The sequence below is a fragment of the Astyanax mexicanus genome, chromosome 21 (genome assembly GCF_023375975.1).
Source record: "Astyanax mexicanus isolate ESR-SI-001 chromosome 21, AstMex3_surface, whole genome shotgun sequence".
NCBI classification, from domain to species: Eukaryota; Metazoa; Chordata; class Actinopteri; order Characiformes; family Acestrorhamphidae; genus Astyanax; species Astyanax mexicanus.
The window spans coordinates 33,202,226-33,229,493 of NC_064428.1; the positions used below are offsets into that span (position 1 = coordinate 33,202,226).

Sequence of the window (27,268 nt, forward strand, 5' to 3'; positions counted from 1 at the left end):
CTACACTCGGCTATTTTTCCCCAAAAGCTTTGCATTAGCATTAAGAATTAAGAATTTATCTTAACATAAAGGGGAAATATGGGTTTTCTCCTTGCTCGACCTTGATCTAGAAAAATCATTTTAGTGCAAAAATTTTGTGTGTTTGGAAAATCTAACCTTGATCTGCTTATATAAATTCAGAATTTACGAGCGGCTTGGACACAACTAAATTTTTGAAGCAAATAAACATAAAACGATCCGGGGTGCGTTTCCCGTACAACGACGGAGCCTAGCATTGAACTAACGTGGTACGATGCATCGTTAAACTAACTAACATCTGAAGTACGACCGTTTCCCGAAACCATCGTACTTTGTTGGTACCACAGAAGTCTGAACTATGTTGGTTTGAACCACCGTGGTCTTAACTAAGGTGTTTCCAGATGTGTTCGGCCAGACTTTCCCAGCAGAAAACGTGCAAAACTCACAATCTTTAAAATATTATGCAAAAAATATGTTAATAATGTATCATTTAGGCTATTTATATTGTAATTATCACCAGAACATAACGGACAACAATACTATTGATAAAATAACAATGAACTGCAAGTAAAATGTACACAATAATTGCTATATATTCATTATTATTTGTAACAGACAGTGTTACTTAAAAAAAAACATACACATATTTGCTATTGCAATATTTTTTTAAAATAAAATAATCACCATTCTGAATGAGTCTTATTCAAATGAGACCTGAGAAATGTGTGTTACTCAGTGGTTCAGCAGAGCGCCTACGACGGTGCAGCGCGCGGTGTTCTGTCGAATTGTGCAACCGATCGAGATGTGCTTCTCAACACAAGCGCCCAAGCGTGGAAACATTTTTTATTTATTTATTGTTTTTTTTTATGGTAATTCTGTTCTTTTTGGGTGCATTAAACAACCAGAAACCCCTTGCCATTATTTCTGAGTATTACAAATGCGTAAATGACAGCTGATGATAATGAAAGTAATAATAAGTTAGCAATAATAAAAAACATAAGGTTTATAATCACCCCTAATAACCCTAAACTGTCTCCTGATATTTTGATTCAGGCTTTCCAAATAATCTACCGAAAGCATGTTTAAATATGGGGCTTTTTCTAGCAATTTTATATTTAAAAATTAAATATGCACTAGGGTAGTACGGTTTGACAGGGTAGCAAAACTCGACAGAACACCAGATGGAAACCTAGTTCGAATCCCAGTCGTGGTTTTATAATCTTAATGTTTTTTTTTCATAATGGCAATTAATGTTATTATTTTTTACATATATATTAATGTAGCCTACATATTTCTACGTATTTCCTGTAATATATTATTTAACAAATACTAATTGATAACATTTGTATAGGCCTAGAAACACACGTTGTATTGACTAAATGATACATTTTTTTTATTCACACTCTGTCTGGTCCTGTTACCTCCAGAGGATAATTAGGTAATTCAAAACACCTGCTTATTAGATGTCTCTATTTATTTTAAGACACTTTTTACTTAGTTTTTTCTTGTTATGAATATATTATTAAAAGACACCTTCTTGCCTACTGTATGGATATATTTGTTTCACTGGGTACAAACAATGCAAATATACCCTCAAAGGTCCTTAGGGTACAGGTGTTTACGTTAAAGCCATTTTAGAGTATTACCCCAGTGACAGTTTAATAGCCTTATTCACAGAGTGCATATAGCACAGTGGGTTTAAAAAAATCATTATTAACTATTTCATAAATGTTCACAGCACAAGTTATCTTTACTCAAGAGCTGCCTGCTTGAATAATTGACATACATCTTTCCAAGACTGTAAAATACATTTTAGCTAAAGAGCACTTCAGTGCACTCTTTTCACTACACTGAATTCATGTTTGCCAAATAAAGCTAAATGTTAAAGACATACATTAAAAAAGGACTGAATTTTATTATTTTACCTGGGCGCACATTGGTAAAAGTGAAGTGGCTCAATTAGTGTAATTAACACAAACATTAAAAAATAGGTACACTTGACATCTTAAATCCTCGTGCAGCAATATTAATGTGATTTATCAGCTTTCTGAGTCCTACCGTCCATCGTCTGCACTAATAACCAGGAACTAAGCTCCTAACGACAGGTCTAGAGCTGTAGTTGGAACGACGCAGCTGAACCACGGTAGTTGCGAACATTCGCTGGAACTACGGTTCTGGGAAACACCTGAGTAGCTTAACTAAGGTTTGCACTATGCAAGTTACTAACGTGGTTACCTCCATAGTTTCAACCACGCTTTTGGGAAACACCTGCGTCGCAGCTGCATCGTCCAGACTATGTAAGTTGCTAACGTAGTTAGCAACTACGCTTTTGGGAAACGTACCCCTGATTAAGTATCTGATTACTGATCTGTTTACAGGTCTAATTAGTGATCATTAATCAGAAGTGTCTCCCGGGGCTGTTCCGGTTCAGTACCCGTATATCGCGTCTTTGTCCCTCCGGAGCGCCTCGCTGGCGGAGAGCTGAGCTCCGAGAACCGGCCGGACTGCGGGAAACTCTGGGTACAGAGGGTCCGGGGGGTAGAGGGGGTCTGGATACTGAAAATAAAACAAAAAAGGCAGAACAACACGTAAAGTACCAGACAAATAATTCATAATCAAGTCCATAATCACACTAACTAACTAATTAACTTACTAACTAACTAATCAATTCCTTAACTTTTTTAAATATATTTAAATAAATGAATACACACACTATATAGAGAGACATTGGTTTCAGAAAAAAAACTATTATTAATATAATAAAAAACACACACATATACCATATACATAATACAGACCTAAATAAGAACAGACACCAATAACAAAACACCAACAAGTAAGAGTACTGAAGAGTCTAAATGACACACATATTATTTTTTTATATAAATAAATGCATTAATAAATCAACATTTCACCACAAGCTGCAACAGTCACTCGTGTATTGCATTTTTTTACATAAATGAAAATAATAAAATAATACTCTGATAACTGATCACGTTGATTATATTTACACACCGCGATACACACGCACACACTCCTATACAATACATTTTCAGTGTTTTCGGAGAAAGCTGAATACAGATTCCTGATTACAGAACTGAAAATAAAATACTATTAATCTTGTTAAACCATTTATCCTTAAAAAACGATATGGACAATACGGAACATTCTCATGTGCTATATACTCAAACCCAAACACAAAAAAGGTTTTAAAGTTTTGTACAGCAACATCATTAAGACGAAAGATGATAAAAATAAGAATCAGCTTCAAAGTAATTCTATGTTAGACATTTTATTTTTATTCTGTGTTCCCCACGAGCGACTAAACTAATCAACATGCTAAACTTGTAAAATCATTAAAGACGTTTAAAATTCAACTAATGTATGTAACTGACATGCCTGAATTTTCAGAGTTCAACTAAAGTCAAATAAACTCTAAAAAAAGCTGCTGAAGCGGCGGAAAATATCAGCTGTATTTTAAGACTTCCCAGATCTAAACGGGACAAGCACAACAAAAGCTATTAAATAAAAAGACCAAGCCACAAATGAACTACTTCTAACAATGAATTATTCACTATCCACACTAAAACCGCGTATCTGAATCTAGATCTAACAGAAGTGAATTATTCCACAATTACAGCGCTAAAGATCAGCGAGTCCATTTACAGAGTTAAAAAAGCTCCTATAACACTGAGTCCACAGCGCGGATTCGCATCTTATTCATATCTACACATCATCTCTACTGTGATTAATTTAATTACTCTATGGCATATCGCTAATTTATCTAGACATAACTCATAGAGTTCAATAAACTCTTACAGAATTGAAGTAATTTGCAAAGTAAAGTAAATGTATACTTTTCTAAAGCAAAGTAAATTTTGCATCAATAATTAATAACAAACATACAAAATTAACATCTACAGAGCGGATTAATATGTGAATACCCTAATAAATAGTATAGTATAACCTAATAATTACTTCTTCTGTTAGTTAGTTTATAGTGATGATTAATATATAATGAATGTATCTAGTTCTAAATTGCTTCTAATATTACTGAATATCCAAATTGCCAAATAACAACACTGCAATAGCTCCTACAGGGTTAATTAATTTATAATTTAGTATCTAGAGTTGAATTACTTCCTTTATGCTACTAAATTATCGACTATTGGGTAATGTCTAAAACATGTTTAGATGTATATAGTGTGAATGTGAATTAAACTTGAACGTGAGTGTTGATTAATATTTAACTAATCTACTGTTAAATTACTTCTAGCAGTACTGAATTAGCTTCAACAGTGTTTATTATCACATAATTACCATATAATGCTAAATAACCTTAATTGGTGCTAAATTAGCCTGTACAGTACTGATTGTTACCTAATAAACGTAACCTGCAGTGCTATAAATAATAGCATTGATTTTCCCCTTTTTGCTGAAGAAAACATTGCCACAAATATATATGTAATATAACTACATAAGCGTCTATAGTGCTTATTAATTCATAAATAACATCTAGTGCTAAATTACCACTGTATGCAATGTATTGTCTTCCTCTAATAATACGGAAATAACAGCAACTATCTTATGCTAGTACATTTGCTAACGCTTCTATAGAGCTCACAAATGCTTAATGTTATTACACTATCCAAGCGTTTATTAATATATATATATTTAATATATAATCATATAATATGTTGCTAAAATCACATGTAAAAGTTATGAATTGGCTTGTAAGGTATTTCAATGTATGATATTTATTATTTAGTGCTTAATTACCTGTAAAATTAGCACCTGTAAAATCTGGAGTGTTTATTAATATATAATTATTATCTACTCCTTAACAAACTGTAAAAGTACTGAATTCGCTTTGATGTGCTTATTACTGTCTAAAGTACATCTACTGCTAATTGACCTCTAAACCTACTGAATTAGCTTGTAGTCGTATAGACGAGTTTGTCTGTAGTTAGTATATAAACAACATACATAGTTAATTGATTAAATAATAACCTTCATTATAGTACTGAATTAGCATTTCTTAAATGTTAAATGTCTTACTAATATCTAGTGCTTTAGTATTTTTTTATGATAAATTAGCGTCTACGGTGTTTAATAACAGATCATTAATATATAGCGCAAATTATCTTTTTTACGCTGTGTATTAATAGAGAATTAATAACTGCAGGGTTCTTAAAAATATTTTGTGAAGTGCTGGCTGAATTTCTAGAGCTTGGTATGGTAAAAATAACGGGTATTGTCTTCTCAAAACTTTTAAAACTGTATATTCAGTTTTAAACGGACCGTGTAGATGTAAATCCAATTTCTTAAGATTTGTGTTAGGCTTTTTTGTTTTTAAATATATAAGCTGTTTTTAGAAATCCAGTTCAGTAAATATGTTTGAATGCGATTTATCTGATTTTCAGTGTTTCGTTTTGTTTTCAAATCTCTGGGTGAATTTGATGATATTACATCTCATTAGTTGGCAGCCCAAGCCCATTTATTAAACTTTTATCAAGCTATGGAAACGCGTAGCGTCATAATAAGCAACAACTGAATTGAATTGTTAGCTGTGTGAACGCAGGCACCGTCTCCGTTTTTTCAGAATAAGTTTTTTTTACGATGTGTAATAATAGAGAATTTATATCTGCGGGGTTCTTAAAAAATATTTTTGTAGTTTATACAATGCTGAGTAAATTTCTAAAGTTGGGTATAGTAAAAATAACTGGTATCATCTTCTCAAAACTTTAAAAAAAAACTCTTTAAACTGTATATAGTTTTAAACGAACACTGTAGATCTGTAAAAATCCAACAATGTTAGTGCAACAAATGTTTATGTCCATATACGATTGGTATTAATTGCAATAATAATTTCCTACTTAAAATCTTCTTCAGTCCAGCTTTAGGTTTAGAAGTTTGTCCCAGAACTTAGTTTTAAGCAACGCGTTAAATTAAAATTAAAATTGCACACGTAAATCCTATTTTGCAGGCTGTAGGTGTAAACGTAACACCATTAAAAGTGAATTCAACTCTATTCACATTAATCCACCATCATTAATGTGTATTAACGCAGCACGCGCTGCAAACAAACAGGTTCTAAGACAACATTTTCAGGTTCGGATCGGCTCCTTCTTTACGCACCCGCTGCGCCATGAGCTCGAGGCTGCTCCCGCGTGCCGCTCGGTCCGAGCCCGGCCTTCAACACACACACTCTCACACACTCACACACACTCTCACACACTCATACACACACTACATCAGGCTGTAGTCCCGATCGTGGCTCGTGGGCTCCTCGTACGCAGCAATAACATAATCCAGTAAGAGGCTCGCGCAGGCTTTGGGGCAAAAGGCCGGTGAGTACTGGCTGTACTGCCCCACCTGCATCCCCCCATCCCCACCCCACACCACCACCTCCTCCCTCCCCTCCTCTCGCCCCGCAGGTATTAATCAATATCGATCAACGCGCCGATCGATAGAAGCCATAAACTCCAGATAAAGCCCGGTTCCCGTCTGCGATCACTCAGCTCCCCAGATCTTAATGCAACACTGTGTCTCTGAGCTGAAGAGGGGAGGTGGTGGAGGTGGAGGAGGAGGAGGAGGAGGAGGAGGAGGGTGTTGGGAGGCCTTAAAGGAGCCGCGGTGAGAAGATCATGTGTTGGACAGTGTGTAACTGTTTAAACAATACGTTAAAAAGCATTAAAGATAACTATAAAAATTATGTTTTTAGAAGTCATTTTTTGGGTTGCGTTCACACATGCCGACTCAATCCGGTTCGGTTTGGGAAATGGAGTTTGTGTGCGTAATGCTGTGCACTGTAAAAACATTCTTGCTAAAAAAAATCATACATATCATTGATCAGACCTGTGTTACGACTTTTTCTCGATCAGTTAGAAAAAAAAAATAATTCAAACTTTTATAAGTTGGATTTTAACAACTGTATAACAACTGTTAAAAATAAACACTTTAAGAGGTGTTGTGCATGTTGCATTCACACATGAAGCATCAATCCATTTTTTGTGAATAAAGTCAGTGTGCATGTGTGTTTAATTCTGATGTTGTTATTAAAAAAGTTATGTTGTATGCACACCTCAATCCGGTTTGTTTGTATGCTGCCTAAATACAAAAGACAAACTGTTTCAGAACTGGATTTTACTATACGATTTAAATAAAGTTCAAATTACATTTCTGAGATGTGTTATTATGTGGTTAGTTGGCATATCCAGTGTGAATCAGGTGGTCTGTAAAACAAAAAGAAAGTTTAAGGGTTCCTACTGGGGTTTTGGTTTGAATATACGATTGGTTCTTCTATAAAGCTTCTTCTATTTTTTGATACTTTATATAATTGTGGAAATAGTTTAAAACATAGTTTAAAACAAATATCTGGAGAAGCATGATTTGGCTTTATTTTTGTTATCATATTGTGTTCAAGAAATAAGAACAAGAGAAAAAAGTCGATTTGAAAGAAAGGTTTATATGAAAACCGATTCAACCGTTTTGAAGCTCAGAACCGATTTTAAAGCATATATTATTTTTTATCTAGGCATATTTGATGTCATAATGACTCGTTAGCAGGCTGCCCAAGTTTATGTTATACAGACAAGAATTTAACCCGCCTATGGAACCAAATAATAATGTGAATTGTTTGCGGTGTGAAACAGCCCCTTACTCTGATTTCAGATAATTTCCATAAACGCAGAAACAAAATCTAAGAACCAGCTGCAGGAAAACCTTTTGTCCACTTCTATAAACAATTAAAATGGATTTTCTAAAGATGTGTGTTAGGCTTTTTTTAAATATACATCTGTTTTTAGAAATCCAGTTCAGTGAATACGATTAAATGCGTCTTAAACTCCGATTTACCCCATTTCGCTTTGTTTGCAAAACTCTGGGTGAATTTGATAACATTATATCTCATTAGTTAGCAGCCCGAATCCCTTTATTAAGCTATGGAAAGGCGTAGCGTCATAATAAGTAATAATTGAATTGAATTGTTTGCAGTGTGAATGCAGCCACTGTATCCGTTTTACAGATTAAATTTAGAAGTAAAAGACCGGCTGCTTTGAAGGCTTGATAAGTGATAAGTAAAGCTCATCCGATAAACAGATAAATTAATATATTCTTTTTCTGTTTAAATCTGTATCAATCCACGCTAAAAGTTTTACTTCCACAGTTTAATGATATGAAAATACACATCCATGCATTTTAGTGATCATATTTAAAGGGGGAACGATCGAATAGTTTTATAGGTTTTTTAGAACAGGTGCCTATTATGTAATTAAGTGTGTGTAATTAAGCCTATTATGTAATTAAGTATATATATATATATATATATATATATATATATATATATATATATATATATATATATATATATATATATATATATATATTTTTAAATAGAATTACATATTATTTAAAGCTTTATTGATCATTTGATTTCTTATTTAAGAATCATTCATCTACATTGGATGATAGTATAATGGCATCATGTGTTATTTAATCTCATTTCCCACCCCGTGGAGAGCCCACACACTGTCCACACACTGCCCACACACACTGGCCTCCGGCTTTAAGCTAAACAGTTTTTTCAGGGCCATATAGAGCCTCGTTTGTGCTCCCTTTAACTAAACATAGAGCTCGTGGATTCTGAGTGCACTTGCCTCCCCCTACTGGTACACCTGAAAATACAGCTCTGGAAAAAAATCCACTTCAGTTTCTGAATCAGTTTGTCTGATTTTGCTATATAGGTTTATGTTTGAGAAAAATAAACATTGTTGTTTTACTGTATAAACTATGGACAACATTTCTCCCAAATAAAAAAATATATATATATATTGTCATTTACAGCATTTATTTGCAGAAAATGAGAAATGGCTGAAACAACAAAAAAGATGCAGAGCTTTCAGACCTCAAATAATGCAAAGAAAACAAACAAGTTCATATTCATAAAGTTTTAAGAGTTCAGAAATCAATATTTGGTGGAATAACCCTGGTTTTTAATCACAGTTTTTATGCATCTTGGCATCATGTTCTCCTCCACCAGTCTTACACACTGCTTTTGGATAACTTTGAGCTACTCACTCCTGGTGCAAAAATGCAAGCAGTTCAGTTTGGTTTGATGGCTTGTGATCATCCATCTTTTTGATATTCCTCTTGATTATATTCCAGAGGTTTTCAATTTGGTAAAATCAAAGAAAATCCAAATTTTTAAGTCTCTTATTTTTTTACAGAGCTGTACAACTGCATGTCCAATATATTAGTGAGTAGCTCCTTTGGCAGCAAAAACCTCAACCAATCGTTTCCTGTCCTGCAGATCAGACCTGCAGAACGGTCAGGAGGAATTTTCGATCATTCCTCTTCACTAAACTGTTTCAGTTCAGCTATAATATTCTTGGGATATCTGGTGTGAATCGCTTTCTTGAGGTCATGATGCCACAACATCTCAATTGGGTTCAGGCTCAGTATTTTCTTCTGTTGAAGCCGTTCGGTTGTTGATTTGCTTCTATGTTTTGGGTTGCTGTCCTGTTGCATCATCCATCCTCTGTTAAGCTTCAGTTGGTGGACAGATGGTCTTATGTTTTCCGGCAAAATGTCTTGGTAAACTTGGGAATTCATTTTCCCATTGATGACGGCAATCCGTCCAGACCCTGAGGCAGCAAAGCAGTCTAAATCCATGATGCTCCCTCCACCATGTTTCACAGCTGGAATGAGGTTTTGATGATGGTGTGCTGTGCCTTTTTTCTCCACACATAGATTTGTGTGTTCCTTGCAAAGAACTCAATTTTGGTTTTATCTGTCTGTAGTATTTTCAGCTAGTAGTGCTGTGGAATATCCAGGTGCTCTTTTTTTGCAAACTTCAAAAATGCAATGTTTTTTTGGACAACAGTGGCTTCCTCCTCTGTGGTGTCCTCCCATGAACTCATTCTTGATAAATTTTTTCCTTATTGTAGATTTGTCAACAAAAATGTTAACATGTGCCAGAGATTTTTGTAATTCTTCAGCTGACGGACTTGGAAAGCTGATGGACTATGTCTCCAGACCTAAACCCAATTGAGCACCTGTGGGGCATTCTCAAACGAGATTCTCAAAAGATTCCCTGATGTCTTCATGGGGGAGTGGAAGAGGATTCCAGTAGCAAATTATGAAGCTCTATTAAACTTAGAATTAAGAGTTAGGACAGGGCTGGAGAATAATGGTGGCCACAAAAAAATAGTGACACTTGAGGCACACTTGTGGCCATTTTATTTACTCACTTTTGTTATCAGCAGTTTAGACATTAATGGCTGTGTGTTGAGTTATTTTGAGGGCACAACAAATTTATTCAAGCTGTATCCTAACTACTTAACACTGTAAAATGTAAAGGAATCAGTGTGTTGTCTCATGAAAAGATAATAAAATATTTACAATAAGTCCCTGTGTCGTGTGTCTGCCTCTTTTTCTTTGTCTTTCTCAATCTACATTTATCTCTCTTTCTTTATCAATTTCTCCTTCTTGCTTTCCCTGTTATTTTTCCACCCTTTTCTTTCTTTTTATCCTCCATCTTCCTATTTTTTTTGTCATTTCTCTTTCATTCTTTTTTCTTTTCATCTGTTTGTATTTCTTTTAGTTCTTTCAGATGTTTTCTTTTTCTCTTTATCCCTCTGGCTTTTCCTTCTCTTTAAGCACTTTCTTTTCCTAATTTCTCCTTGTGTTTAAGTGTATTATATTAGTGTGAGAGAAAGTGTAAGTGTTAGTATTAGTGTCTATTAATAAAAGTGAGCAGCGCCGCTGTAGTTTCCTCCACAGGCGCTAGAGGTCGCTTGGTGGCGTTAATTGGTAATAAAGTAGTGAAACTGTAATAAATGTTGTAATAAATGTTGTATAACCAACATATAAGCCTCGCTGTGAAATTACATTTCACTTATTGCATTAAAATCAGCACAGACTGTTTTCTTCCTTCATTTTATTATTTTTGCTGTTGTTGGTTTTACTCTGTTACATCAGATATTTATTAAATTATAATTGAGTACATATTATACTTATATATTAACATTACTTATGTAAGCAATTTGATGGTTTATTTTGATATTATATTTATAATATTGCAATGAAAACAAAATTCGTTACAATTATACTTCTATATAACTTATAACTACATTACATTATTGTTTTACATTTTCTTCTAATAATTAAAAATCATATAACAATTATTTACTTATCTTTTTTGCACCACACATACACCATACAGAGAATATAAAATAATAATAATAATAATAATAATAATAATAATAATAATGTAATCTAATATTTAGAATCTATAAGTACAATTGCAATTAAATTAAATCTAATAACAATAATGATAAATAACATTAAAGCATCAAATTGCTTGAGAATTTTATATGATCACAAGATAATGCACCTCTTGGACCTCCCTCTGTCCCTTATCTAAAAATCAGAGTTTCCCACTGGTAAATAGTTTGGAGTTTGTGGTGGTATTCATGTGCTTTAATCTCGTAAATACAATAATTTTGACACGACTTGCCAAACCCTTAAACCCCTACATCACACAGTGGCCCTTTAGCCTTTTTCAAATGTAAAATTTGAGGGTTTAGTGCCCCTTTCAGCTGAATGCTGCATTCTCTTTTATGTGTGCTAGAGGGCGCGTGGATGAAATAATTTGCACACATCTGTGTGTGTGTGTGTGTGTGTTTGTGTGTGTGTGGACCCCAACCACAGCCAACCTCATCTCGTAAATACGATATTTCCGACAGTACTTGAAGGGAGCAAGAGGAACACGGCTGCTGCTGCTATAGCTCAGCCAATCAGCTCTCCTTAATGCCATTCCTCTAAACCCATACATCACCCACTGCTCCTTTAGCCTTTTCCAAATTTAAAATCAGAGGGTTTACTGCCCCTTACAGATCTCCCTCTGTCCCTTGTCTAAAAATCTTTCCCACTGGTAAATAGTTTGGAATTTGTGGTGGCATTCATATGCTCTCACATATCGTAAATACGATATTTTAAGTACAACCAGCTCTCCCTCTGGGCCCCAGCTCTAAACCCATACATCACCCAGTGCCCGTTTAGCCTTTTTCAAATTTAAAATCAGGGGGTTTAGTGCTCCTTTAAACTGAATTTTGCATTCTATTTTGTGCGCTAGAGGGCGCGTGGATGCAATAATTTGCACTTTTCTGTGTGTGTGTGTCGACCCCAACCATGCGGATCTCCCTCCGTCCCTTCCTCCACTCTCTGACGTCATTGCTTCCGCACCCCCCCTCTCTTCCTTCCACATTCTACACCCCCACCCTCACATCCCCCCTCAACACACACTCACACACACACACACACACACACACACTTCCCCCCGCCCTCCCTCCCCCCGTCTCTTTTCCACAGACCGAGTCCTGCGCTGCGCTCTGCTCTGCTCGCCTCCACACGAAGGAGCCCAACATGGAGTAGCAGCGGGCGATGGGGCCGCCCTCGCCGAGCGCAGCGCGCACAGTCCCGGCCACAGAGCAGCGGACGGGGCGGGAGGACGACGAGCAGCCGGTGGAAGAGGAGGAGGAGGGAGAGGGAGAGAGGATCGGGGAGGAAAAACGGAGGAATAACGCGAAATAAAGCAGGAGAGACGGAGAGATTGAGAGGGGGAAAGAAAAAGAGAGCGAGAGAGAGAAAGAAAAGAGGAGGAAAAATGACGCGTGAGCGCGCACGGGAGCGCGCAATGGGAACCGTGCACTGCTGCTGTAGGTGAAGCCGAGGAGGGGGAAAAATGACCGAGGAATCGCAGCAGCCAGACGAGTGAGTAAGCAAGAGGCAGCAGCAGCCCAGCGTGTACTTTCCTTTGTGTGTGTGTGTGTGTGCGTGTGTGTGCAATGCATGTGTCTATTCGTGCATACGCGTGTGTGCGTGTGCGCATTTATGCCCCACGTGAGACGCAATGCTTTTATTTTAGTGCACATAATAAAAACGGGGCGCGCGCCCTCGGGGCAGCGGGAGCTGCGTGAAATCCACCCCGAAAAAGGTGCAGCATGACGCGGCCAGGCCGCGCGTCCCCCTCCGCTCCCCACTGCTGCTGCTCCTGCTTTACTGTGGAGAGCAGTGGAGGAAGGGGGGTTTAGGGGGGTCACAGTTGGGGTCTGAAAACGGAAACGTTTGCTGAAAGGATCAAAGAATGCGCTTTACTTTGGTTATTATTATTATTATTATTATTATTATTATTATTATTATTATTATTATTATAAGGGCTGTATGTGGTGAGGAGATGTGGTGTTTATGTGGTGTTTAACACACACTGTGTTTCCAGCACGCTGTTCTTGGTTGTCATGCGTGTCTGTCTGTCTGTCTGAGGGTGTTTTTGTATTCTTTTCCGGAGACCAAATGTTCCCTGGATGGAAAGCACTGACGTTCTGGGATTGTGGGAATATTTGGCAACACACTGTTCATACATACACAACACACATATATATATATATATATTACAGCTCTGGTAAAAATAAAAAGACCACTTCAGTATCTGAATCAGTTTTTTTTTTATTTTGCTATTTATAGGTTTATGTTTTGAGCAAAATGAACATTGTTGTTTTAGTCTATAAACTACAGACGACACATAAAAATATAAGTAATCTAGAGTATTTATTTGCAGAAAATGAGAAATGGCCGAGATAAAAAGAAAACAAGTTCATATTCATAAAGTTTAGTTCAGAAATCAATATTTGGTGGAATAACCCTGGTTTTTAATCACAGTTTTCATGCATCTTGGCATCATGTTCTCCTCCACCAGTCTTACACACTGCTTTTGGATAACTTTATGCTACTCACTGCTGGTGCAAAATTTCATGCAGTTCAGCTTGGTTTGATGGTTTGTGATCATCCATCTTCCTGTTGATTATATTCTAGAGGTTTTCAATTTGGTAAAAATAAAAAAACTGGAAATCAAAGAAATTGGTCTAGTTTTTTAAATAAATATCAGGGAGAGATATAGGGAAAGATAGTTCTAGATATTTCAGTAATCAAATATGTAGTGTATTAATATGTATTGTAGAAATACTTTTTTAAAGTAAAAAAGTAAAAGTATTTATACTGTCTGGGTCATATATGATGCCCCTTACTTGTTTCTTCAAATCTTTAATATTCAATTTTTAATGTAGAAAATCTAATTTATCTCTGTCTCTATTTTTATGTATAGTTATTTTTTTATTTGTACATATTGCTTAATTTATAAATTCCCCATAAAGTAATGAATACCAGCATGACGTGTGTGTGTGTGTTACCTGCTATGTAATATCTGCAATTTCTGTTTTTATTTTTCCCTAAAGTAACTAATTTGCATACTGATCTTCATTCATAAAAAGTCCCAGTGGCTCTGAGCCTAAGGGGAAGATCAGCCCAGACCGTGTTCAGCAGAGCCAGGGTTAGCTCCTGTGCTGCCCACCAGTCCTAGCTATGTTTAGCTTTAGCATGTATTACCTACCTTTATACATCACCCAGTTTCTCCAGTAGGGTCATTATAAAGCTATGAAACAGTAAAACTGTTACAATATCCAGGAATATCCAGTATAACAGAGTATTAGCTGATTGATGCTAATCTGTTTGTTTTGAGGCCTCCTCTGGTCTTTATAGGGTTCTTCTACTGGTTTATAAAGAACAGCATGTCTTTAAATAACAGTATTAGGTATTTATTTTATTAGAAAATGTGACTGTTTTTATTATTAGGACACTGTGGACTCATGGGAGTTAAAAGGGAGCTCAGGGTTGCTGAACATTGGCCTGCTGGAGCATTATTTCTGTAATGTTGTAGGCTAACCTTTGTTGAACATTTTCAAAACGTTGCTAGGTGTTCCTATAATGTTCTCTGTGAACTTAGACCAACTAAAACAGAAGATTAAGCTGGAGTTTTTAGCAGAACTTACCTAAAGCTAACAGGCTAATCTTTTTGGAACATTTAAAAAATGTTGCTAAAGGTTCATGTAATGTTTTCCATAAATTTAGACCATCTTAAACAGAAGATTAGGCTGAAATTCAGCAAAACAATCCTAATGCTTATAGGCTAATCTTTCTGGAACATTTTCAAAACGTTACTAAACATTCCTATAATGTTGTCTGTGAACTTAGAATATCTAAAACAGAAGATTGAGTTGGAGTTTTTAGCAAAACGTTCCTAAAGCTAACAGGCTAATCTTTCTGGAACATTTTCAAAACGTTACTAAACATTCCTATAAGGTTTTCTGTGAATTTAGACCATCTAAAACAAAAGATTGAGCTGTAGTTTCCAGCATAACTTAAAGCTAACAGGCTAATCTTTCTGAAACATTTTCAAAATGTTACTAAACGTTCATGTAATGTTTTCCGTGAATTTAGACCATCTTAAACAGTAGACTGAGCTGAAGTTGAAGCTGAAGCAAAACACTTCTAAAGCTAACAAGCTAATCTTTCTGCAACATTTTCAAAATGTAACTAAACGTCCCTGTAATGTTTTCTGTGAATTTAGACCATATAAAACAGAAGATTGAGCAGGAGTTTTAGTAAAACTGTCCCAAAGCTAACAGGGTAATCATCCTGGAGTCTTTTAATACATAGCTAAACGTTCCTATAATGTTCTCTGTGAACTTAGACCATCCAAAACAAAAGAAATAACTGGGGTCTAGTGAAATGTTCCTAAAGCTAACAGGCTAATCTTTCTGCAACATTTTTTTAATGTTCCTATAATGTTTTCTTTGAATTTAGACCATTTAAAATAGGAAGATTGAGCTGGAATCTTTAGCAAAACGTTCCTAAAGCTAACAGGCGAATCTTTTTGGAACATTTTCAAAATGTTGCTAAACGTTCATGTAATGTTTTCCGTGAATTTAGATTACCTTAAACAGAAGACTGAGCTGGAGTTTTTAGCAAAACATTCCCAAAGCTAACAGGGTAATTGTTCTGGATTTTTTAAATACATAGCTGAACGTTCCTATAATGTTCTCTGTGAACTTAGACCATCTGAGTTTTCAGCAGAACCTACCTAAAGCTAACAGGCTAATATTTCTGGAACATTTTCAAAACATTACTAAACGTTCCTGTAATGTTTTCTGTGAATTTAGACCATATAAAACAGAAGATTGAGCTAGAATTTTTGGCAAAACTTTTCTAAAGCTAACAGGCTAATCTTTCTGAAACATTTAAAAATGTTACTAAACGTTCCTATAATGTTTTCTGAGTCTTTAGCAAAATGTTCCTAAAGCTAACAGGCTAATCTTTCTGGAACATCTGGAAAATATCTAAAACAAAAGATTTAGCTGGAGTTTTTAGCAGAACGTTCCTAAATCTAACAGGCTAATCTTTTTGGAACATTTTCAAAATGTTGCTAAAGGTTCATGTAATGTTTTCCATAAATTTAGACAACCCTAAGCAGTAGATTGAGCTGAAGTTATCAGCAGAACTTACCTAAAACTAACAGGCTAATTTTTCTGGAATATTTTCAAAACGTTACTAAACATTCCTATAAGGTTTTCTGTGAATTCCAGCATAACTTAAAGCTAACTTAAAGCAAACAGGCTAATCTTTCTGAAACATTTTCAAAATGTTACTAAACGTTCATGTAATGTTTTCCGTGCATTTAGACCATCTAAAACAAAAGATTGAGCTGTAGTTTCCAGCATAACTTAAAGCTAACTTAAAGCTAACAGGCTAATCTTTTGGAACATTTTCAAAATGTTGCTAAACGTTCCTATAATGTTTTTTTGTGAAATTTGACCATCTTAAACAGTAGACTGAGCTGCAGTTGAAGCTGAAGCAAAACACTTCTTAAGCTAACAAGCTAATCTTTCTGGAACTTTTTCAGAACGTTACTAAACATTCTTTAAACTGTAAAAAAAAATTTTATTAGCACACTGTGGACTCATCGGAGATGTTTTAGCTAAGGGAGCTCAGGGCTGCTGACCAGTGGCCTGCTGACAATTCCAGCTATTAATCTTTTGTTTTTAGATGGTCTACGTTCCCAGAGAACATTGTAAGAACGTTTACCAACATTCCACAAAGGTTAGCCTGAAATGTACAGAAATAATGTTCCAGGAATGTTCTAAAACACGTGAAATGATAAAGGTTTGCATCGCAATGTTATTAGAGGGATCTCCTGCATTGAAAGTAGATGTGATCTGTCTCTGCTAGAGTCGCGCCTCTTTTTGCGCGGACAATTCTAGCCAGATGCAGCCGGTCACGATCATTACCCCTCACTGCACTGTCCACTGTAGGCGATAATGCCGTTGAATTTGAAGGCGATTTTAGAAGCAAACACTGATGTAAAATCAGTGGCCAGTGTAGAAAACTATGAGCTGGTATGTTTTGGGACGTGCTGTTTATTACGAGTGTGTGATATTAGAACTCAGATCCGGACTCATGAGCAGATCTGTGTGTTAAAGCGGATCTAGGTCCTGCAGTAAGAGCATTAACAGGGGTTAAACACGCTCCTTTAGCCAGGGGAGCACTTCAGCTAGATTATCCTTAACTTTTCAGTAATCTACACTCTTTTAGAGACCAAAAGAGACGGCATTTCCAACGGCTTTTCAGAAATTAAAGACCACTTTCAGTTCATTTAATTACAGATAACTGATCTCCACATACAGGGAGAGGGTCACTGTGAGTTACACCCATGAAACACAAAGAGAAGATCAGCTGTAATATTCTGGGCTGATGTGAAAAGAAATAAACTATATAGACAAAAATATACTGGGACAAAGGCATTCACTGTTTCTTCTCAAATCATGGATAATGAAAATGGTTTATCTATCTATCGGTCCATCCGTCTGTTCATCTAGCCATCCATCTATTACCAATCCATCTATCAACCCATCCACCCATCTGTCTGTCTGTCCGTCCACCTGTCCATCTATCGATTCATCTATTTGTCCGTCCATCCAGCCATCCAATAATTTATCCAACAATCAATCAATCTATCAATCTATCAATCTATCAATCTATCTATCTATCTATCTATCTATCTATCTATCTATCTATCTATTCATCAATGTGTACAGACCTTCATCTATCCATCCATCCATCCATCCATTCATCTAGCCAAGCATCTGTCACTTTATCTATCTGGCTATCCATCGATATATAGATGGATGGATTTCCTTTGGGATAAATAAGGTATCTATCTATCTATCTATCTATCTATCTATCTATCTATCTATCTATCTATCTATCTATCTATCTATCTATCTATCTATCTATCTATCTATCTATCTATCTATCTATCTATCTATCTATCTATCTATCTATCTATCTATCTATCTATCTATCTATCTATCTATCTATCTATCTATCTAGATAGATAGATAGATAGATAGATAGATAGGTAACTGACCCCCAAAGGGAAATTGTGGGGATTTATCTGTTTGTTCAGACCTTCATCCATGCATCCATCCATCTATCTATCTAGCCATCCGTCAGTCTGAAAATCTGGTCATCCATCTATCCATTCAACTATTTGTCCATCCATCAATCCATCTGTCCGTCTGTCCATCTGGCCATCCATTCATCTATTTGTTTATCCATCCATCCATTTATCTATCCATTTATTTATCCAACCATCAACCCATCATTCATCCATTCATTCATCCATCTGTATATATATCTGTCCATCTGTCGATCCATCTATCCATTCATCTATCTATCTATCCATCCATCCATTCATCTATTTGTTCAGACCTCCATTCAACCATCCATCTATCTATCCATCCATCTGGCCATCCATCTATTCATTCATCTATTTATTTAGACCTCTGTCTGTCCGTCAGTCTGTACATCTGACCACCCGTCTATCCAATCATCTATTTGTTCAGACCTCCGTTTATCCATCCATTCATCCATCCATCTATCTATTCATTCGTTAGTCTGTCCATCCGGCCTTCTATCCATAAGTCTGTCTGGCCATCCATCTATAAGATACAGATAATGTAGTGCAGTAGTTCTCAAGTGAATTACATACATAACCAAATGTTTAATTTACAGTATCAGTCATCATGTGTCTAATGCCAATCCTTACTTTATATTGACATATATTGACTCAGAATTATTATCTGCTGATACTGGTGTGATTCATATACCACTGCACGCCCCTATCACTTAATATAACTGAGTCATTATTATTTTATAGAAGTAATAAGTTACAGGATGTTTACTGGAGGAAGGGTTTTGGGATGGTACATGGATTAAACTTCTTACTTCTCACTTTGGTTCCTGCTATGTGTTTTTTATGTAGTTACTGGCAGGGGATGTGGAGGGACATGTATGCCCCCAGTGACTGTGTGTATGACTATGTAAGTGTGTTTGGGGGGGAGGTATCTTATTCTTATTCTACTTTATGGCACACTCACACCCGTTTGAGCAAACACATGAGTCAGGCTGGAATGTAAAGCGCTATATAATACTGAAGGGTTGGGAAATGTTTGACTTTTATCAGGTGGGGAGGGAGGGGTGGGGGGATTACCATTTTCTGAGCGTTTTGTGATTGAATTGTTTGCTATTGTTCATTTGACCATAGATGTGTAACTCAGGATAATAAGTTAAGAATTTCTGCTAGCTAGTTCGAGAGCAGCTAGTAAGTTGGAATGGGATTCACATGGGAATCTCACGATCCTACACTCTAAAAAACAGAGGTACGACCCTCAAAGGTACAATATTGGTCTTTACAGGGTCAGATTTGTTCCCTCTGAAGTACAAAGTAATTTCTAACAGCAATAAGTACAAATTTGTACCATTTAAAAAGACAAAGTGTACATTCAGTATTCTGTATCACTGTACTGATAAACAATATATATTTTAATTGCACATTTTTTATTTTAAAAATTTTGGATCATCAAGTTTTTGAGCCATATTTAGTTGATAATAATTTTTATAATGTTTATAATCTTTACTGGCACAAAAACCATGGGTACAAAACAGGACTTTCACTGAAAGGTACTTTTTTGTACCTCAGTATAAGGTACAGCCCCAGCGACAAGCTTTGTACCCTTTTAAGTACAAATCTGTACTTACTTATTTTAGTGTGTATATGTTTTTTTTTGTTGCTTTTTTTGTGTGTGTATATATATATATATATATATATATATATATATATATATATATGATATCACGACACACTGCCCACAATAACGATGATATCATGATACTATGATTCTGTAATACTCGATATATCACAAGATAATCCTCTACTTTATGGCATCTGTGTTATTGGGGAGGATAAAATACCCCTAATTTAACAAATAGGAAAACAGGAATTATGCTTTTTGAGGTGTATGCAAACATACTATAGGCGCCCCCCAATTGTAAAAAAAATTCTAGATGCAGAATATCAGTTATGTAATACAAAAAACAGCATTGGCAACCCCTGTACTAGAATTTATTAGTTTTATGATTCACCATCTACTTACTTACTTCTTATGATCCGTTATATTGTAAATAAAGAACCTGTCCTACAGGTGCGCCACTCCTACTAGTCCACTGCGCTCCGCAAAACCAGCAAGCTGATTGGCTGTTTCTCCTGAAAGGCGGAACTTTATCCTTGAGCTGGCTCTGCGATTGGCGTCAAGAGATTTTCCATTCACAGCAGACAGTGGCCTGTCTCTTCTTTAATAATACAGCTGAGCGAAATGATTCGGGGCTACTGGAAATTCATTCGGGGCTAAAGCCCTGGAAGCCCAGGCCAGGCGACGCCCCTGTGTATTGTTATACATGAACAAACAGCTCTTACAGACAATGCAGACTAGAATAATTTTCCGGCATCAATTTGGCGCCCCCTCTAGTGCAGCGCCCGATGCGTCGCATACGCTGCATACCCCCTTTTTGCACCACTTTTTTAGTGGGCTTATATTTCAATAAAAAAATTCAGTATACTGGTTCATTGCATTTTTCACATACTGCTAAACGCTGTAAAGAAAATCACGGTTAAAGAAGCACACTGAAGCACAGCTTCATGTAAACCTGTCTGATTGTGTAGCTGAGATCAGATCAGTGTGTGTCGCTGGGTGAATCTGTACAGGTTTAATGGGCCGTTCAGTGCGTTATGAATGGAGTTTACTGGCACACGTTTGAGCAGAACAGGCCTGATATCATTTGAGATGGTGTAACCTGTATGTGTGAAGTGGGTCATCACTAACACTTCCACATCCTGCTCAGGCCATTACACCCACTGCTTCCTGTATCCTATTCCAATAATGACCTCCGGCTCCACACCGCTTTGTCACAGTGCACACTGACTGTGCCACGGCTCTGATGTAAGATCAGCAACCGCAGTGTGCAGATTTGCTTGATTTATGGGAACAGTGTGCACAACAACTTCAACACATTCACTGCCTGGAAGAAGAAAAAATTACAAATAAAACTGGACTAATAAATGTGGTAATATATAAAATAAATGCTTTTGTCATCAAACACAGCCTAAAAATATTTTAAAATAGCAATATTTTGGAACCACGTTAAAATAAGGCTCCTTTATAAAGGGTTTATAAATAGTTTATGAAGGAGCCATAGGTTATTAATGGTTATTAATTGGGTTATAAACCATTAATAATAAGCAGTTACAACACGTAAACAGGAAGGGCATTATTGGCCTGAAGTGTAGCAAAAAATTATTCCATATTCTTTCATACTGTTAAACCTCAGATCTTACTACTAGATGCTTTTCTTACTTTGTCTTTTCCATCAGTCAGCATTAACATTTCTGTTAATTACTTTATTCATTAACTATTTTAGCATATTAAACAACTAAACTGACTTTCTATATTATTGTATTAGATATGTATAAAAAGTAACTGTCACTGTTGCTCTTTCTATTTATGTGTTTAGTAAGTGTTTATAAATACTTTAAAAACATTAATAAACATGAACAAACTCCTTTATAAACTTTTTATAAACCCTTTATAAAGGAGCCTTATTTTTAAGTGGTACACATATTTTTAAAGATCTCCTTCCGCTAAAACCCCTTTTTTTCTTGTTCTTTGTGAAATACTATAGGTCTATCTCTGAATTGTATATGCATGCTGCTTATGAAATTGTTTCTCAGCCTCCCTTGTCTGCAGTAGCTAAAAGAAAATTCTCAGGTATACGAGTTGATCAGAGAAATGTTAGGGTGTCTACGTCAACCAGTGACTTTATGGCCTCGCCCACCTTGGCTCAGGACCGCCCACAGGTGGTGCTGTCTCGTTAGCTAAGGAGGAGCTACAGCTTCTTATTACAGCAGCGAGTTAGCATTAGCTATCTTGTGTAAGTAACTGTAGGTTTAAATCGGATCTCCAGTTGATTCCGCATTTTACAGAGACCTTAAACAAACACTGGGGAAGCACAGTTTGACAAGGTAGCTCAACTCGACAGGTTCACCACTCAAACGGGCACCATTCGCGTCAGATTTTTAATGATATAGAGCAGACTCTGGTGCTTTAACGTGATGAAACTGCCCAAGCACCGAATCACCAATTTGTGAGGTAACGGTACGTGTCCAGGATCTCTCAGCTCGCCGCGTCTGGCGGTGTCCGTGACATTTTTTCATTCAAAGGATGCAACAGAAGTAGTCAATCACGGCACTAATAACATTCCTTGGCCACAGGGCCGCTCGCCTCGAGTCTGACGTTACGCAAAGTTTAAGGGTTAAATTTACCTAGCACTCAGTGCTGTATCTTAACAAATAAGGTTGTACAGTGGTTGGAAAATGAAACTGAAACACCTGGTTTTAGAGCGCAATAATGTATTGTGGTGACGGACAGTTCTGGTGGAAACAGGAGAGTTGAGGTGCACATTGAATTCTGCGTGATTTGATCAGCTGTGGTTTTATGTTTTTTGGATACAATCCGGGTTAGCACCCGAACATCCCTTTCAGACAGCTTCCTCTTACAGCATCCACAGTTAATCCTGTTGGATGTGGTTGGTTCTTCTTGGTGGTATGCTGACATTACCCTGGATACCGTGGCTCTTGATGCATCACAAAGACTTGCTGTCTTGGTCACAGATGCTCCAGCAAGACGTGCACCAACAATTTGTCCTCTTTTGAACTCTGGTATGTCACCCATAATGTTGTGTGCATTGCAATATTTAGAGCAGAACTGTGCTCTTACCCTGCTAATTGAACCTTCACACTCTGCTCTTACTGGTGCAATAATGTGCAATTAATGAAGATTGGCCACCAGGCTGCTTCAATTTAGCCATGATGAAACCTCCCACACTAAAATGACAGGAGTTTCAGCTTCGTTGTCCAACCCCTGTATGTCTGAAAACATTTTGTCATTTGAGTTTTATAGCTGTAAATCTGACTGTCGTGGGGGGGGGGGGGGGGCAAATGGGGGTGGTGGTTTTAGGTAGGCATGAAGTCAGTAGGGTCATGGTTTTGTTTTTTTAGCCTTCATGAAACGTGCCGGCCGAAAGAGTGGCTCTGTGAGGTCAATAAGACGAGCCTAAAGCTGTGTAACAGTTCACACATGCAGGCATGGATCAGACCCTTCAGCCTCTGGGTGTGTGTTGGAGAGAGGGTTGTTGGAGGGGGGGGAGGGGGATTGATACAGCGCCCAGAGCTGACCGGTTCTGCATCGATCCGGCTGTGCCCCACGTGCAGGGATCACCATGGGTCAACTGAGAGGAGAGACCCAGAGAGAGTGAGTGACACTGAGGTAAAGTTAACACAAGCTGCAGACTGACTGCTGTTGAGGAGAACATATACGCCACATAAATAGCACAGACAGCTTGGGTCCAGTACACTGCGTACACTGACTTACAAAAACAAGCCATTGTACAGTGTCTGCTGCTGTGATTGGGCTTTAGTTTTGAGGGAAATCTTTGGGTAAACAAATAAATACAGTCTGGGTGTAACGATAAAGAAAACACCTCGATATAAACCCCACGGTTCGGTCTGTTTTCGGTACAGTTGGTGAACAAAAAATAAAGAGGCTGGGCATTCTATATAGCCTCACCTTTACTAACTTCATTTTAACCAAGGTTAAGTTTTAGGGATGGAAATTTATAACAGGGCTCGAGCACTTTTATTAAATGCTTGAAACTCCTGCTTCTCTCCTACTGTCATCATGAGAGGATCCATCTTTTAGATCTTGTTGGAACAAACAAACGATGAGCCTGATTGTGGTGCTTTATTAAGAACAAAAACAACAGCATTACTTAAACTAATTAAACTACTAATATTTTTCCTAAGAATATTACTAGATGCATTTCATTGCTTGAGCAAGCGAAAGAGAGAGAGAGAGAGACAGGCGGACGGCGCAAGCGAAAGAGAGGGGGACATACAGTCGATGGGAGGGAAAGAGAGAGAGAGAGAGAAAGACAGACCGACATAGCGAGCGAAAGAGAGAGGGGACAGACAAACAGCACAAGCGAAAGAGAGAGGGACAGACAGACGATGGGAGGGAAAGAGCGAGAAATAGAAACAGACAGACATCCTGAGCGAAAGAAAGAGAGAGATAGAGAGACAGACAGACAGCGTGTGCAAAAGAAAGAGGGGGGATAGACAGCACGAGCAAAAAAAGCAAGAGAGAGAGACAGACAGGTGGCGCGAGCAAAAGAGAGAGAGAGAGACAGACAGACAGCACAAGTGAAAGAGAGAGGGACAGACAGACAGCAGGAGCAAAAGAGAGAGGGACAGACAGACAGCACAAGTGAAAGAGAGAGGGACAGACAGACAGCAGGAGCAAAGAGAGAGGGACAGACAGACAGCAGGAGCAAAAGAGAGAGAGAGACAGACAGACAGCACAAGTGAAAGAGAGAGGGACAGACAGACAGCAGGAGCAAAAGAGAGAGGGACAGACAGACAGCAGTAGCAAAAGAGAGAGGGACAGACAGACAGCACAAGCGAAAGAGAGAGGGACAGACAGACAGCAGGAGCAAAAGAGAGAGGGACAGACAGACAGCAGTAGCAAAAGAGAGAGGGACAGACAGACAGCACAAGCGAAAGAGAGAGGGACAGACAGACAGCAGTAGCAAAAGAGAGAGGGACAGACAGACAGCACAAGCGAAAGAGAGAGGGACAGACAGACAGCACAAGTGAAAGAGAGAGGGACAGACAGACAGCAGGAGCAAAAGAGAGAGGGACAGACAGACAGCACAAGTGAAAGAGAGAGGGACAGACAGACAGCAGGAGCAAAAGAGAGAGGGACAGACAGACAGCAGGAGCAAAAGAGAGAGAGAGAGACAGACAGACAGCACAAGTGAAAGAGAGAGGGACAGACAGACAGCAGGAGCAAAAGAGAGAGGGACAGACAGACAGCAGGAGCAAAAGAGAGAGAGAGACAGACAGCACAAGTGAAAGAGAGAGGGAGAGACAGACAGCAGGAGCAAAAGAAAGAGAGAGGGACAGACAGACAGCAGGAGCAAAAGAGAGAGAGAGACAGACAGCACAAGTGAAAGAGAGAGGGACAGACAGACAGCAGGAGCAAAAGAAAGAGAGAGAGAGACATTACTGATGGAAATTACTGATATTTAGTGAGTAATTATGTAATCTGTAGTGTTTGGGCACTTTTGTAGTGAGCCATTTACACACCTCCCATTGCGCTTCTGTCCCCAGCATTTTGTGTCATGCAGTACTGTTACAAATTAACGATTAGTCGACAATGAAATTTTAACAAATTTAAATAATCGACATTGTCGATTATATCGATAAATCATTGCAGCCCTACTGATTACATTAGTCTTAATGCCAGAAGATACCATAAAACACCTTCAAAGATTCTGTAAAGTCAATGGCTCATTGGGTCAGAGTTGTTTTGCAACAGAGTGGACTTGAACTGTGCAATATTATGCAGGTGGTGTGTTTATGTTGTAGGGGTTCTGAGTATGCCTTACGAATTTCCACTGAAAATGTGACTCAAGTGGAGAACAAACTGTTGTTGCATGTTTGAGTTATAGTACAGTGTAGATCCAGGTACATCACCTTCATCACTACTGCCCTAAAACTGCCCTAAACTGGCTCACAAACACTTCCCTGCAGCCCTCCAGCGCCGGACTGTGCATGTTGATCTTGTTTGGACTTGTATGAAGCAACGGGTTACCTGCCTTTCACAACCAGCGGGGAGGCCAAAACACACACATATGAAAAAGACATACATGTGATTTTTTTTATTTTAATTCTATTTTAAGTTGATTCTCTGGTGCAGACAGATAATCATAAAGCTGTAGGAACTAGCCTGATGCCAGGCATGGACTGGTAGAGGGGTATGAAGCCCCCAGTATTGAGCTGTGGAGCAGTGGAAGCACATTTCTGGAATGATCCATCCAGTACTTTTTTTGGATTTATTTGAGGGGTTGTGGAGTTTGAGAAGGATGATCATCCAACAACTAAAAAATAATATTTTTTTTATTTACTTTTCACAAAAACTTGAATTTGTTTTAATCCATTGTTTCCCCCCTACTACAAAAAATCGAACCACACTAAAAAAATGACGGGTAAAATTTACTTAAACTTAAAAGTAAAATTAATTTAATGTAAATTTAAGTAACTTGAACTCAGTTTCAGGACTTAAATGTTACATAGAGTAATTAAGTGACCTGAACTTCAGTCAATCCATTCTTTTAGTAAACTTTACTTCATTTATACAATATTACTCAAATAATTTATGATACATAATATATTATAATTCTTGAATTTTTTAAATACTGTATCAACACACGGATGGCATGTAATACATTATTTTTAGTACACTATAAAGCATATATTACATGCTATCCATGTGTTGAGACAGTGAGACTTGGTCTGTTTACAAAACAGATTATGTAAATATTTGAATGTGTGTTTTAACTAAAATTATTTAAATTTCAGGAATTATAATACATTATGTATCATACATTTTTTGAATATTGTATAAATTAAGTAATTGTAATTAGGTAATATTGTATGGAGAAAGCAAGTAAAGGTTGTAGTCCTCTAGTCTGTTGAATGTATTGGTCAATACTTACTGTATTGACCATTTAAAAATGATGAGTTTCTTTGATTTTACCAAATTGAAAACCTCTATAATATAATCAAGAGGAAGATGGATGGTCATCAAACCAAACTGAACTGCTTGAGTTTTTGCACCAGGAGTGATTAGCATAAAGTTATCCAAAAGCAGTGTGTAAGACTGGTGGAGGAGAACATGATGCCAAGATGCATGAAAAAACTGTGATTAAAAACCAGGGTTATTTCACCAAATATTGATTTCTGGGCTCCTAAAACGTTATGAATATAAACTTGTTTTCTTTGCATTATTTGAGTCTGAAAGCTCTGCATCTTTTTTGTTATTTCTCTTTTTCTGCAAATAAATGC

The 27,268-nt window shown here is 37.2% G+C and overlaps 2 protein-coding genes across 4 annotated transcripts in view; one reads left to right on the forward strand and one right to left on the reverse strand.

The window, feature by feature from the left end:
* meis1a (Meis homeobox 1 a) overlaps positions 1-6,412 on the reverse strand; it is a 49,422-nt gene extending 43,010 nt beyond the window's left edge. For 2 of the 3 annotated variants that reach the window (XR_007427943.1, XM_022674570.2), the window contains exons 1-2: positions 6,157-6,411; positions 2,453-2,574 (exon numbers count right to left, since the gene is read on the reverse strand). Coding sequence is in view for 2 of the 3 variants with exons in the window: in XM_022674570.2 (XP_022530291.2) it covers positions 2,453-2,574; positions 6,157-6,168 (134 nt within the window). In the remaining variant the exon portion in view is untranslated. Of the gene's footprint in view, positions 1-2,452; positions 2,575-6,156 lie in introns of all 3 variants that reach the window. The other variant, XM_022674572.2, reaches the window with a different exon arrangement.
* A 5,968-nt stretch (positions 6,413-12,380) lies between these two features.
* Positions 12,381-27,268, forward strand: part of spred2a (sprouty related EVH1 domain containing 2a) — a 41,148-nt gene continuing 26,260 nt past the window's right edge. The window contains exon 1 of the mRNA XM_022674566.2: positions 12,381-12,792. Within this exon, the coding sequence (XP_022530287.2) occupies positions 12,764-12,792 (29 nt within the window). The 5' untranslated portion in view covers positions 12,381-12,763. The remainder of the gene's footprint in view (positions 12,793-27,268) is intronic.